Raw genomic sequence first — 13,426 nt, 5'->3', positions numbered from 1 at the left:
TCATTAAAAAGTTAAAAATATAATTTCAAGTTAGTCTATATTCATACGCTAAATCCTACGTGAATGAGCTACGTATTTCTACAATTTGCAAGTCGTGGATGAAATAATGCGAAGTGAATTAATTCTAAGTAAAGCCTGCAAACTAAGTTAAGTTTTGTTGTACGGCTGCTCTATTTTATATTAGTAGCTTAGTTATGACGGAGGTAAAAAAACGATCTACAGGATTTGAATCAAGTTTATCTTCTCTAGACTGGCTGCATACTATAAATGTAGCACCTGGTTCCATTCCTGCTCCTGGAAAGCCTGGCGTCAAGCCTGAAATAAACAACAATAGCAGTAAATTAACAACCGTCAGAGGATCATCAAGAAGCTCACAATCTTCTGACGAGTTCGAGCAAGATGAGACCAGTCAAGAATCTCTGCGTGGACCAGTAAATGGCACTAGTGTAGCTCAAAAAGATGGAAAGCCTCCATATTCTTATGCCAATCTTATAACGTTTGCGGTGAACAGTACACCTCGAAAAATGATGACACTCTGTGACATTTATCAATGGATACAAGATAACTTTTCATATTTTAAGGATGCAGGCAATGGATGGAAGGTAGGCGCATTTTTATTTGGCTTGTGTAACATAATCTTTTACCTGAGTATTTGACAGATGCATTTTCGAAATTTTTACATATTTAATATTGATCTTGGAATGTTTAAATAATCATATCTGCATGCAGATGGACTGATGACCTATTGAGAGGCATCAGCTATTAATTTTACCAAGTCATCGTAATGCCCAGAGTTGAGGGGTTTATCCTATAAGTTGTTCTAATTTGTTGTTTTTTGGAGTCGTTGAACCAAATAGTAAGATCTTTTAATCTTTAATGTATTATTTAGGAAATGGAATTGCTGTCCATCTTATAGGATAGACTTAACAGCTTTGGGTTGAAGTTGTTCTGCAGTATGCTATTTAAAAGTTACTTCTACTGTCCAAAAACATGGGTTGGTTCAAGTTCCAGCTGCAAAGAAACATTTCTCAAAAAAATTTTCATATAACTAAATGATGTCCAGTGTACCGTAACATATACATGTGATGTTTTTTCAACTTCAAATAGAACCAAAGTCCTACCTCGCAATAGCTGTTGGCTGTTTCAGGGTACATCTTGTCAAATTATAATGAACAATAATGTGACTTTTTGTGTGACATTTGTGACTTTCAATATATGGTACTGTGCTAGGTGCTATTTAAATGTTGCTTCAGTTATCATCTTTTAATTTTGCAGAACTCTATTCGTCACAACCTCTCATTGAATAAATGTTTCGTAAAAATTCCCAGAAACAAAGATGATCCTGGAAAGGTTGGTCGTATATTCTGTTTATAGTTAGTAAGATGTGAATGTTTCAGCACTGCATAGGTTATGTGTAAGATACATAGGTTATGTGTAAGATACTATGATTCTATTGAGGAAAATGGAAAAACTCTAAAATCTTGTACATTTATACTTTTAAGGTTCACTTAGTATAATTGAAAAAGTTCACTCGTTTTTGTGCAGATTATAAATTATAGTGACAATCACCAATTAGGTAGTTAGTACATCTTAAACGCTGAGCATATAAAATTATCACATTCGTAAAATATTAGTTTCTATTAACGAAAATCATAGATAAACAGTGACTCACAAATACATTCTTTCAAACGGAAAGCTATTTATAGTTTATGCATACAAATTTCTCTACCTACAATAATCAAGCACCAAATTTGCATAATTAATACTTTTTTAATAGGAAATGCCAACAACTTCAAAAGAAAGCTCGACGCTTGAAGTTTATAAGTGTGTTTAATCTGCGTGTAGGGCTCGTATTGGGCGATAGACCACAATCCAATTGAAGGGCAGTTTGGCAAGAAAAGACGCAACCCATACTCACCCGAAGGTAGTTTTAGCAGCGGCAGCAGCCTCGGAAGTCCTGCTTATTCATTGCATGGCTCTGCCCCTGGCAGCCAGATACGTTTGCATGGCAGTCTCCCGGCCAGTGAAATGGTAGGCCTACTTGTTATATAATACAAATATTTTCTTTACTTCATGTTGAGTGCATTTTAAGCAGACTTATTTAGTATCGACTGGTAGCTGAGAATTTGATGCGTATTTTTAGGGGGCATCTTTTGTGCGGGACAATCCAATGCTCACAGATCTCTCTGCATCATTCAAAAAACTGTACCATGAGGTTTTTGAAAATCCGCAAGGTAACAGTTTGTTGTAAAAAAGTCATTCTGAAGATTGTGCATTCATCCGCTTGCCTTTAAGTCAACATTTTCTGGGCTTATCATCCAATTTGTGATTCTAACAATGTTATATCTGCAGTTTTATGAGAGTTTGAATGACTTTCCGTGTATATCTGGACTTGACTTTTATGTAGGTATTGGAAATCAAATCCTTGATGGCACCGGCAACTCATTTAGTATTAGCCAGTTTCTCAAAAGCCACAATTTTCAAACGGGGGCAGGGAGTATGCCCCCGGCATCTTCGCCGAACTCGTGCGTTTCCTCGGCAACAGGAGTACAATTCCACCAGCAACAGCACCAGTTTCCATCTACCCAACCAGGTAAGTTCTGTAGTATTGTGACTGTTTTCTCGCATTGCCTGACAAGTTTTATGTGAATAGCTGTTCAATGAGACAAACCTTTTTCATTCAACCCGATAACATGTCTGCTCATCTTCTGCTTGTTTTTTATGTAGCAAACTCAAACTATCACGAACATCTGGATTCTGCTTCTCCAAACACACAAGTACAGAGTAAGTTAACTACTGGATATCTCTGTGCTGTAATCGCTGTATCCTTAATTGATTAGGCACAATCAATAGTGGATGGATTACTAAAGACAACTGATTGGGCGTTAACTGTGCTTATCAGCTGAGTGGTGGCAGCGTCTAGCCACCATTAGCTAGCTTTACTATTGGAGCCACTAGCTTGGGTCTGCTACCGCATGCTACTTTAGATAATTAGCAATCATTTTTGCTGTTTTTCACTTGTCTCTTGCGTATGTGCATGCTGTCAGAGCTAAGATTTGCTATAACAGTAAGGGTGGCATTCATGGCATTCCTACCGGACTACTAAGAATATTAAAAGATTATTAGTAGTCCAGGTTGAAGCTAAAGGTTACTCGTATTATGCATCATGCTGATGCTTTAGTTATTGTAATGGCTGACCCTCAACTGATATGTCTTCCTGTATATTGGCTAAAGTTGCTGCGTGTTTATTACTATCTTTAGCAAGTTTTTGTTTTTATTTGTGATGGTGAGCTTATTTTTTTCTGGTCACTTTCTAAAGTTATAGAAAGCTCTCTCGATGCTAACAGAATTAGATGGAAGTAGCTAGTTATACTGCCATTAATATCACACAAATTGATGCCAAACATTGTTCTTGGTAAAAACCCTGCTTGGTATATGTGCGTACTTGGTATTAACTTGGAATAAACTTGGCATATGTGCATACCTACATGGTAAAATTTATTATACTTTATTATACAAATTTTTTAATGCAAGCTGAGCTTTAAGGGAAAGCTTTTGTCTCCAATCAATACTATATGTACTAGTATGGTGGTAGACTCGTGCGCTGTCAGAATACCATGCGTGATAGCTAGTGCAGCAAGGTGAGCGAGTGGCGCAGCTGGTTTTGTGTTTGGCTGCTAAGTGGAATATCAGGGTTCAATCCCTGTGCGATGCCTTTCTTCCTGGCCTCTAAACATGGCTTCAGATGAACGAACACGGCTATTATTGTAGTAAAGATTTATAAGAATGATTTTATACAAAGTGTTTGAAAGTGTGAAGTTTAACTTGCATTGTGAACATTTCTTGCTTACTGAGCCGATTCATTATTCTTGATACAAATGTATTTATTATATGGGCTAACGTAAATAGTTTTAATTTATGATTTTTATGTAGCTTATAATTACTTTATATTTAATTTCATTCTAGTTGCAACTTTATCTGGGCTTTTGCAGCTAACGTCAGCCTCACTGGGTCTAACTTTGAATGGTTGAACAATATTGACAATCTGAAAGAGTCGTTACGACTGGCTAGTACCAACAACTTTAAATTGGATGAAGTCGATATGACACAGTTCCAAGGTATGCGAAACTACCTTCCAATTCAGAAACTTTTGGATGATAGTTGAAATTGTTCATTTATGTTGACCTTCACTCAAAATTTGTGAAAGACGAACTTAGACACAATTTTAGTAAATTTTATCAGAAAGTATCAGTATTTTTTCATCATTTGCGATTGTTTTTGATGTTTGAGGATGTTTTAAGATTAAAATCGGCAAAACCTGATCACGGTTAAAACGCTTAAAAAAATACTGCTAAAATATATTATTTTAACAGTATTTTTTTAGTTAGTGGTATTTCAGCAGTACTCATAGATTGTTACATTATGTTTAATAGGCTGAACGCCGAGAAAAATGAGCTAAAACAAATTAAACATTATGTAACAAGCTACGAGCAATTTTAAATAGTTTGTCTACCTTTCATAAAAGACTGAGATTATTATACAGGCTGAGTCTAAATAATAATGGTTTGTAAGACGCCCATCTCTATCATTCTAAATCGGGCTAAACATCCCTAACTTCCGTTCCTAAAAAGCTAGGCTGCGTCACATATTTATGGGCGGAGCTTGTTGTGCCATTGTGTTGTTTTTGAGATGGATATTGAAACGCTTTAAAAAAGCCTTAATGACTTTGAAGGTTAGTGGACCAATCTTTATTTTGAGTACAAAATCGGAACCAGCGTGTCTGGTTTACCTAGGATATAGGATAAAAGTTGTACGTGACAGTTATGGTTTAAGACTAGTTTACAATATATTTAGAGGCACTGCATGAGATCTTTTGTCCTCTCACGTATCTACCAGAAGTATTTTAAAATGGGACAGGAAGACACGCCTTCACGATGATATCATCATCTGCCTATTAAAATGTGTTCATTCCCTTGAAAAAGCTATTTTTAGTGGGTAAATCCATGATCTGCTGCCAAGGGAGGTTTTATTGCACTTGAATACATCACTTCTTTAGGTTTTTTAGAGTCGAAGGTGTTTCCCCATTTCATAATATTTAGCTGTTGCGATGTAACGCAATTGAACCTTGCCTCTTGGCCTTCCATTATGCAAGGAAAGGCCAAGAGAAGGCTCTGTCTCGCAGTCCAGTCGCTTGAAAGTATGCTATTGATTTTGCAACTCAAATTACCTGATCTCTCGCAATGGCGCCATTGATTGTCTTATTCAGTTATGAAAAGAGCCGATGAAATGCCAGCGGGATTAGACTCGAGCTCCCTGCAATGCAAACTTGCAGAATTGGGTCTCAGTACGATTCAGTCATGATGTTATAATGCCTTCACAGCTCGCTCAAGCTTGATAAGTTTCTTTGAAATCATTCTGTTAGTTTGACTTTTGCTGTAGAGACGACAGCTTCTAAGTGTGTTCACGGCATGAAATTTTCCCATTTTCTTTTTTCCCCTCATTGAATGTTTTCTATGCTACAAACTTTTATCGGGTCCCAAAAGTAATCGTAAAATTGCATAAATTTTTAGTAAGAGTGCAAATCAGATGTCTCGTAATGTTTGCTATTCGCTTGTGCATCTCTCAATCAATAGCAAATCTCATAGTTTACATGGCTGATCAAACAGATCCGCAGTTTGTTTGTTACTAGTTACTTATGAGTTGCTGGTGAGTGACTGATGATTGACTGATTAGTGACTGATTAGTGACTGATTAGTGACTGATTAGTAACTGATTAGTGACTGATTAGTGACTGATGAGTGACTGATTAGTGACTGAGGAATGATCGAGGAGTGACTGAGGAGTGACTGATGAGATATTAGAATTCTATTTGATAATACAATGAGATCCCATTGTATCGGTTACATCCAGAAGAGACAATTGTAAAGTGGTTTCACATTTTGTTCTGTCATAATTTTTTATCGCGAAAACTATCTTTAGATGTGGTGATGATAAATCATTTGGTATAAAAAATTAAGAATAACCAATCACTAAGCTGTAGATACATGAATCTGAAAGATCAATTGAATTGGCACTTTTTCATGGACTTTGAGCTCTCACATATTTTCTCTACACTGATGTATAATTTCAACATGTTTTTTCACGTGTCGGACAATGAGCTGTTTTGTTGAACTGAACATTTTACAAATATATTTTAAGGCCAGGGTATGGGTCAACCAGTAAATACTTTCATTGTGTTATTATCGTAAGGGCAGTCTTTGATTGTTTGAATGGATTTTATGAATGACGTCAGGGGATCAGCCATAAGGGTCTGGTGCACATTTATAAGGCAGTTGAATAATGTCATTTCATTTATAGCTCAATAGCTCAAAAAGTTTTATAAACTTTCATGCATTTCGAAATAGCATTTTTTGTGTTTGTCAAGCGACTAAATAAAATGGTGAGGTACGCGACAGGCAGAGATTTAACGCGAGAACTGAGATACCTTCCCAGCCCTGCCGTAGTTTAAATCTATTTGACAGAATCTAAGAGCAAATACATACTCTTAGGTCACAATATATTTTAAAAAGATCAATTTATTACGCAATCATGACTTGGCATATTTGCTAAGTGCCAGCATCCGCTATTTCACTAAGTTTAACAAGATGTATTGACACGCTGTTGGATTCAGTTGATATGTAGAGACTTGTGCACTATATGCCGGGATGGATGCCTGGTACATCTAGGAATATCATGCTGTAGATTTGCTAGAGAACATGCGGCAGCTCGACCAAACTAACTACTCCATAAATGCCGAGCAGTTTGCACATCTTGCACCCTCACTCGAAGCATTCTTTGAGCAAACCGGAGTCTTGCGTCAGAGCTCTTCCCAGTCAGCCGCTGACTTCAGGACCACAGACCTCAGGATCAGAGGTGGGTTCTTTAGACCACCCTTGGTTCATAGACCTTCTAGAAAATGTGTGTTGTCTGTCAAAAAAGGTTTCTTATACCAATATACCCTGGGCTTGTCTGGTTTTAGCATTTCTTTTAGTAACATACCGTACTTTTCGCACTATTAGCCACTACTTTTTTCTGATAATTTGAGCCATGCGGCTTATATGAAGGTGCGGCTATTTTGTAGTTTTTTTTTTCACCGCTAGGGCGCATTAACCAGAATCTCCGGTTAGTGCGCCTCTAGCGGTGAAAGAAAATACGAAACAATGCCTAACGGTACTGTTCCGTTACGCACTAGGTTAAAAAGCGTCAGTTAATACGAAACAGTGCCGTTTGGCACTGTTCCGTTTTAAACAGCCAAGTCGGTGTCGCGTTAAAAAGCACCATCCTGAGTTCTGCGGCTTATACAAAGGTGTGGCCTATGTATTGTTTTATTATCGCTTTTTGGAAAATAAAGCAGATGCTGCTTATATAGGGGTGCGGTTAATAGTCCGAAAAGTACGGTAGTTGCAGGTGTATTCTAAGTCGGAGACAAATGTAGATACAGTTGAAATGTTTTTCTGAGATTTCATAAACTTCACTAACAAATAACGTGAGATGTGAGTATAGGTTTTATGGTCACAGTTGAGGATGGACTTACACAACATTTTAGTATGGATTTTATTAGAAAGTATCGGCATTTTTGATCGTCTGCGATTGTTTTTGATGTTTGAGATGATTTGATTGCCAGGATGTTTCAAGATAAAAATTGACAAAACTTGATCATGATTAAAATGCTCAGAAGAAAAATATGTGTGAAATGATGTCACTAGTTGTCGTCGTCGCCGCGATTGTTGATATCGGCTATTGCGTTCAAATTACATCGTTAAGCGTCTCTATTTTGTCGCTCTCTTTGCAACTATAGATGTCATAATCGCACTTTTGTTTGATCTGAGTGTTTTAACTGCGATCAAGTTTTGTCAATTTTAATCTTGAAACATCTTGGCAGTCAGATCACCTCAAATATAAAAAACAATCATAATTGATAGAGAATTACGGATTCTTTCTAATAAATTTTACTGAAATTTGGTGGAAATCATCTTTAAAGAGCTCAGGCTGGCTATTATTAGGGCCATCCTATATAACAAACAAGCGATCTAATAGTTAAACTCTTAGCCTTGGCTCACTCACTCAGACCAATCTCAAGCATCTAACATTCACTACCCGCTCAAATCAAAACACCTTCATAGTCACAAATGCCAGTGCAGTGTTGACATGGTTTTCATTCTTTCTCATGTCTCTTCCTTGGTTATTGGCACAGACGATTTTTCTTCATTCTAGTTTCTGGCTGCCATGTTGCCCGGGTATTTGTGTGTATTATTCATCTTTGTGCAATGCTCTAAATGGTTTCGTCTATAGCATTGAGCAGCTAAGATCATAGGGCCTAACCAAATAGGCCCGTTACCACATAACATCTAATGAATAGAGGCCTGTGTGTGTCTAAATACAGCTCATTTGCTTCATTGCCCAGTCTGAGGTTTCTTCAGCAGGTGCTGTCTGATGAAGTGTATTTAGGAGATACAGAGAAGAGTTTAGGTTCCACAGCTTGAAGTTAGCATTGCTGCCCTTGAGTTTGTAAAATCTTGTTTCCATTGTCCTAGATCATACTGCAGCGGTTGATGTTTAATTTGCTTTCAGTGCTATTATGTTTATGCAAGTCCCACTGCGGCCCTAAATGCGAGTCCTTATAGTGTCTCCTTGATGTACCCTTTGTCTATTCTATCGGTTTTGACTGATTCAATTAACATGAAGATTATTTCTAAACCTAATGACAGCCATTCTACTCTCCCAAGTCTATTGTAGACCATTATAAGTTATATATATATTATATAATGCATATGTATATTATATAATATATATGTATATTATATAATATATATGTATATTATATAATATATATGTATATTATATAATATATATGTATATTATATAATATATATGTATATTATATAATATATATGTATATTATATAATACATATGTATATTATATAATATATATGTATATTATATAATATATGTACTAGAAATTCCACTGTCATACAGCCCACGACCAAAGAGATGGCCAGAGATATTGGCAAAAAAATAAAGGGTACTAATGGTTGAGAAATGCAATATTAGCAATCAAATGGCTCTGCAGTGCAATAGGATAACTGCAATGGTAGCTGTAATGTACTGGGTGTGGGTGTTATTATATACAACAATAAGCAATAATGAATGATTAGATGCTGACCTGATCTAGACTGCACGACCTTTAACAGATACTGTATACTTATAATAATAGATATTACAATATCAATAATTAACCAATTACTCGTATATCTGGTTTCAAACCAACTTTACTTCTAAAATAAATTATTAGTTGCACTTTTTTAGAGTCGTGCTCTCTCAAATGTATTTTATATCAACTCAAACAAGTCTCATTTACACTATACTCTGTCAATTCCTGCTGAGAACTACTTTTTCAACAACCAACAGTACCCTTTCTTTTTTTCAATTATCACTTTGGTCGTGGGCTGTATGACAGTGGAATTTCTAGTGTCCATAAAATCATGATCATCATCTGGAAACAAAGGGGCTGTCAAGTCGATGTCATTTACATCGCCTACAACATCTACTAAAGAATTATCTGAATCAGATGAGTTGTTGTTATTAATTTGAGTAGCGTGTTGTTGAACATTAGCATTTGATGTAGATGGTTGCTGTGAGGACCTATTTATCCTCCTATTTATCCTAGTTATACTCCTATTGCGCTGTAATAATTGAGAGACACGTGGACGGCCACTGCGTCGGCCGCGACGTGGTGTTATGGGAAGTTGTATGTCCATGGTAGTTGTCAAGTTGTTTTGAAATTAAATTCAAAGTCAATTATGCAAAACAAAAGGTTGTAAAAAAATCACACCTAATCCACTACTATCCCAAAGATATGCTCTACAACCCGATTTTACTGAAAATCGACACAAAACGTTTAAAAAACTTGATTTAATACAACAATAAATCACACCTAATCTACTACTATCTCAAACCTGTTTCACAACACTAAAAAATATTAATTAAAGCTGTAGGCCTAACCTACTGTATTTTAACAATAAGTAACTTAACAATAACGTAATTTAATAATTAATTTAATAATGTTAATGGAATTTCTAGTTTAATAATGTAACTTAACAACAATTAGCAATAAGGAAATATGTTTATTATAACTCTGAAATGCAAAATTAGAAGTAAAATGGCAAGCTACTGTGTACTATACACAGTTTGAAAGTTGGTTGTGTTGAATGTGGAATGGTACTGATAGCGATCTTTAACAGAAAGCAAATATGAGCTTTGACGCGTCTGCAAGTTTTCTGCAAACTGCAGAAAATAAAAGCTATCATAAAAGTGTTATAAAGCTGTAGGCCTAATCTACTGTATTGTATGTAATTTAACAACAACAATAAGGAAATATGTTTATTATAACTCTGAAATGCAAAATTAAAAGTAAAATGACAAGCTACTGTGTACTATACACAGTTTGAAAGTTGGTTGTGTTGAATGTAGAATGGTACTGATAGCGATCTTTAACAGAAATCAAGTATGAGCTTTGACGCGTCTGCAAGTTTTCTGCAAACTGCAGCAAAATAAAAGCTGTTATAAAAGTGTTATAAAGCTGTAGGCCTAATCTACTGTATTGTATGTAATTTAACAACAATAATAAGGAAATATGTTTATTATAACTCTGAAATGCAAAATTAAAAGTAAAATGACAAGCTACTGTGTACTATACACAGTTTGAAAGTTGGTTGCGTTGAATGTAGAATGGTTTTGATAGCGATCTTTAACAGAAAGCAAGTATGAGCGTTCACACTTCTGAAAGTTTTCTACAAACTGCAGCAAAATAAAAAAAAATGTTATCGTCATAAACGGGCGTTGTAGTTCGGCCCTAGCTGGTACGTAAGTTGTAAAGAATTTCGGCTAACGTTTTAAATAATGAAACCTTCGGTGATTGGACAAAAAACATAGGCTGATAAACGGTGTACCACAATTTCGTACCTGTAAATCGGTCTACGCCTCAAACGGTCTACGTTTATTACAAAAACCTTCGAATAAATTCGATTACAAGTAAACAGCACCATAGACTGGTGAAATGAACACGGTTTTCTCGTGAAATACGCACTACTAAATAGTTCTACAATCGGTCGCACGGCTTTATTGGCGTTTCAATTTTCGGTCTTAACTTTTATTAAACCGAGCTTTTCAAGCTTTTTGTGGCAATTTTCGTTCAAATAAATCTGTCTATTTGTGTATAATCCGATCAGATGGGTAAGTTTAAAGATAATACCGATAATTTACAAAGACTTGGTAACATATTTAAATAGGTTTAAATGTGTTCTGTATCGTTATGATACTTTAACGACTTTACATTCCGATGCTTAAATTTCTTGATGAAATTTCTAGCCAAGGGTTCGTCTCATTGTTGATGAATAATTTTCGTAAGTTGTGTGCACATGCATTTATCATAAAAACTCCCACACATCGCTCCGCTCGTTTGCTCGTGGGATAACTCACTGTATATTATCTATAGTATTGGCAATTCTCTGGTATAGTGCCTTTCTATATATTATTATTACATATATATTATACCATTAATAGACGTATATTGTATTCTCTGTTGTATGCGGAGAATTTTCAGGCTGCTGTCAACATAAAAATGATAAACCAAAAGTGAACCCCAACTCTCTCTGACACGGTATTTGACTACGTAGTTCGTAATTCTTGGCCCTTAGGCTAAGAAATCATAAACATAGATCTTGTTATTAAACTTTGTGTGTTCTATGCACAGTTCCTTATTTTGTGTGCAGGTGTTGGCAGCGACGGACAACTAGGATATCAACAAAGCAGCTCTCTAAGTGGACCAATGATGCAGCAGCAGACTCAGCAGTCATTGCTGCCATCTGTATCTACAATGTCGGCTTTACCTCCTCATATGCAGGCGCTGAAGAGTTCTCCTCGACAGGCTGTAGTCGTGAGACGGGAACCTCAGGCTGCAGACATCTCTACCTCAACAGCCTCCCAACATGGTCCCGAAGACGATAATCCATTTGGTATAGACTGGGAAAAGATGCTCTAGTCTAGTTTCCTAAGATCCGTATAATACGGCCTTGGTAAAAATTGAATCGAATTGGTCATCTTGCCTTGTGCTATGATACTTTCAAAAATATGGAATATTGTCATTTTTAGCGTCACATCAAGCATGTAGAGTGATGGTGTTTGGGTAATTCTCCACTTATCCCAAAATTATCTTTTTCCTTATCACTATTTTTAATGAAATGCTTTGAGACCTCTAACTATTTTGATGATATATTTCACTTATATTCTATAGAAATGGTGTGTAAAAGCAACTCTTTATTTCAAATTTTAGAAAGGCTAATCAATTATTATTAGTTTAAATTGATCTCTGCAAACCAATCAAATATTTTTCTGTAAACAAGGTTTTTCTTAGAAGTAATCCACTTCATATCGCATCTCTCTTACAGCTGCGAACTGCAGCGATATCATATCGCTGTCCAAAGGAATGTTTTTGGCTATCACAACCATGCAGTATTCACTTTCTATATCCTTAATAACACTTGCTGGAATTTTCCCAAAATAATTATCATGGTAATAGCTAGAAGCAGCCAATTTTTCGCAGGTTTCTTGCTATTCAGCTAGACCGAGTAGAGGCCATGCTATGATGTTGGTCTTGTAATTATACTGTAGATGCGAACATTTCTAAATTTTTGCCAACTGATGCACGTCTCCTTGTGTCCGTCTTTCATATTTACCTTCTGTCTGGAATATTTATGTTGTTTTGTATTTTAAGAGTAACAGTTATGGAAACCCTGTGCGAGGCTGTTGCTGTCCACCGTCCAGTTATTCATATTTTTCTATCAACCATTTTAGACACACGTGCAACTGTAGCATATACCTCTCTATAGTCTCTCAGTATGGCAGCCTCTATTTTCTTATTTGTTACATTTTCGTGCTTGTTGCAATTTCACTTTTTTGGCAATTTAGCTCATTTCCTTTCCGATAAATGTACAGAATGAGTACTATAACAATTTTGTTTTATAATTCGCTCAAATGATTGTGATTATTAATATTTCAATTTAACTGTGACTTTGATTTATAACCTAATTTTTCTCCCTCCACAGTTTAGCAATATATAATATAGTTTTAAAAGAAAGGAACCAGAGCTGTTTACAGTTAGATTTGATGTAGCTTGTTTCTTATCAGCGTGCCGCTTTAAGGACCATTTGATTCAACTTACCACAAAATTATTGTGTATATAAGAAGCTGTTGAGTTTTGACATACACAAGCTGTTGAGATAATCGTAATTACGTAAGCATATGATATCCTTCCTTGAGTTTACCTTCGCGTTTCGTAACTATGGTTAAAACATGTTAACTCTTCCATGCTAGAGGGTTTACTGTCTG

At 35.9% G+C, this 13,426-nt stretch overlaps 1 protein-coding gene across 1 annotated transcript; it reads left to right on the top strand.

Moving 5' to 3' along the window:
• The first annotated feature begins 194 nt into the window (after nucleotides 1–194).
• On the top strand, nucleotides 195–13,128 carry LOC137404201 (forkhead box protein J3-like). Its single transcript, XM_068090363.1, has 9 exons — nucleotides 195–602; nucleotides 1,276–1,350; nucleotides 1,846–2,031; nucleotides 2,144–2,234; nucleotides 2,408–2,593; nucleotides 2,728–2,784; nucleotides 3,993–4,118; nucleotides 6,742–6,912; nucleotides 11,812–13,128. Exons 1-9 carry the CDS (start codon nucleotides 195–197, stop codon nucleotides 12,078–12,080), a joined length of 1,569 nt encoding a protein of 522 aa, XP_067946464.1. The 3' UTR covers nucleotides 12,081–13,128.
• The last annotated feature ends 298 nt before the right edge of the window (nucleotides 13,129–13,426 follow it).

The sequence above is a fragment of the Watersipora subatra genome, chromosome 9 (genome assembly GCF_963576615.1).
Source record: "Watersipora subatra chromosome 9, tzWatSuba1.1, whole genome shotgun sequence".
NCBI classification, from domain to species: Eukaryota; Metazoa; Bryozoa; class Gymnolaemata; order Cheilostomatida; family Watersiporidae; genus Watersipora; species Watersipora subatra.
The sequence above is the reverse complement of the archived record's forward strand: the minus strand, read 5'-3'. Positions and strand labels throughout refer to the sequence as shown.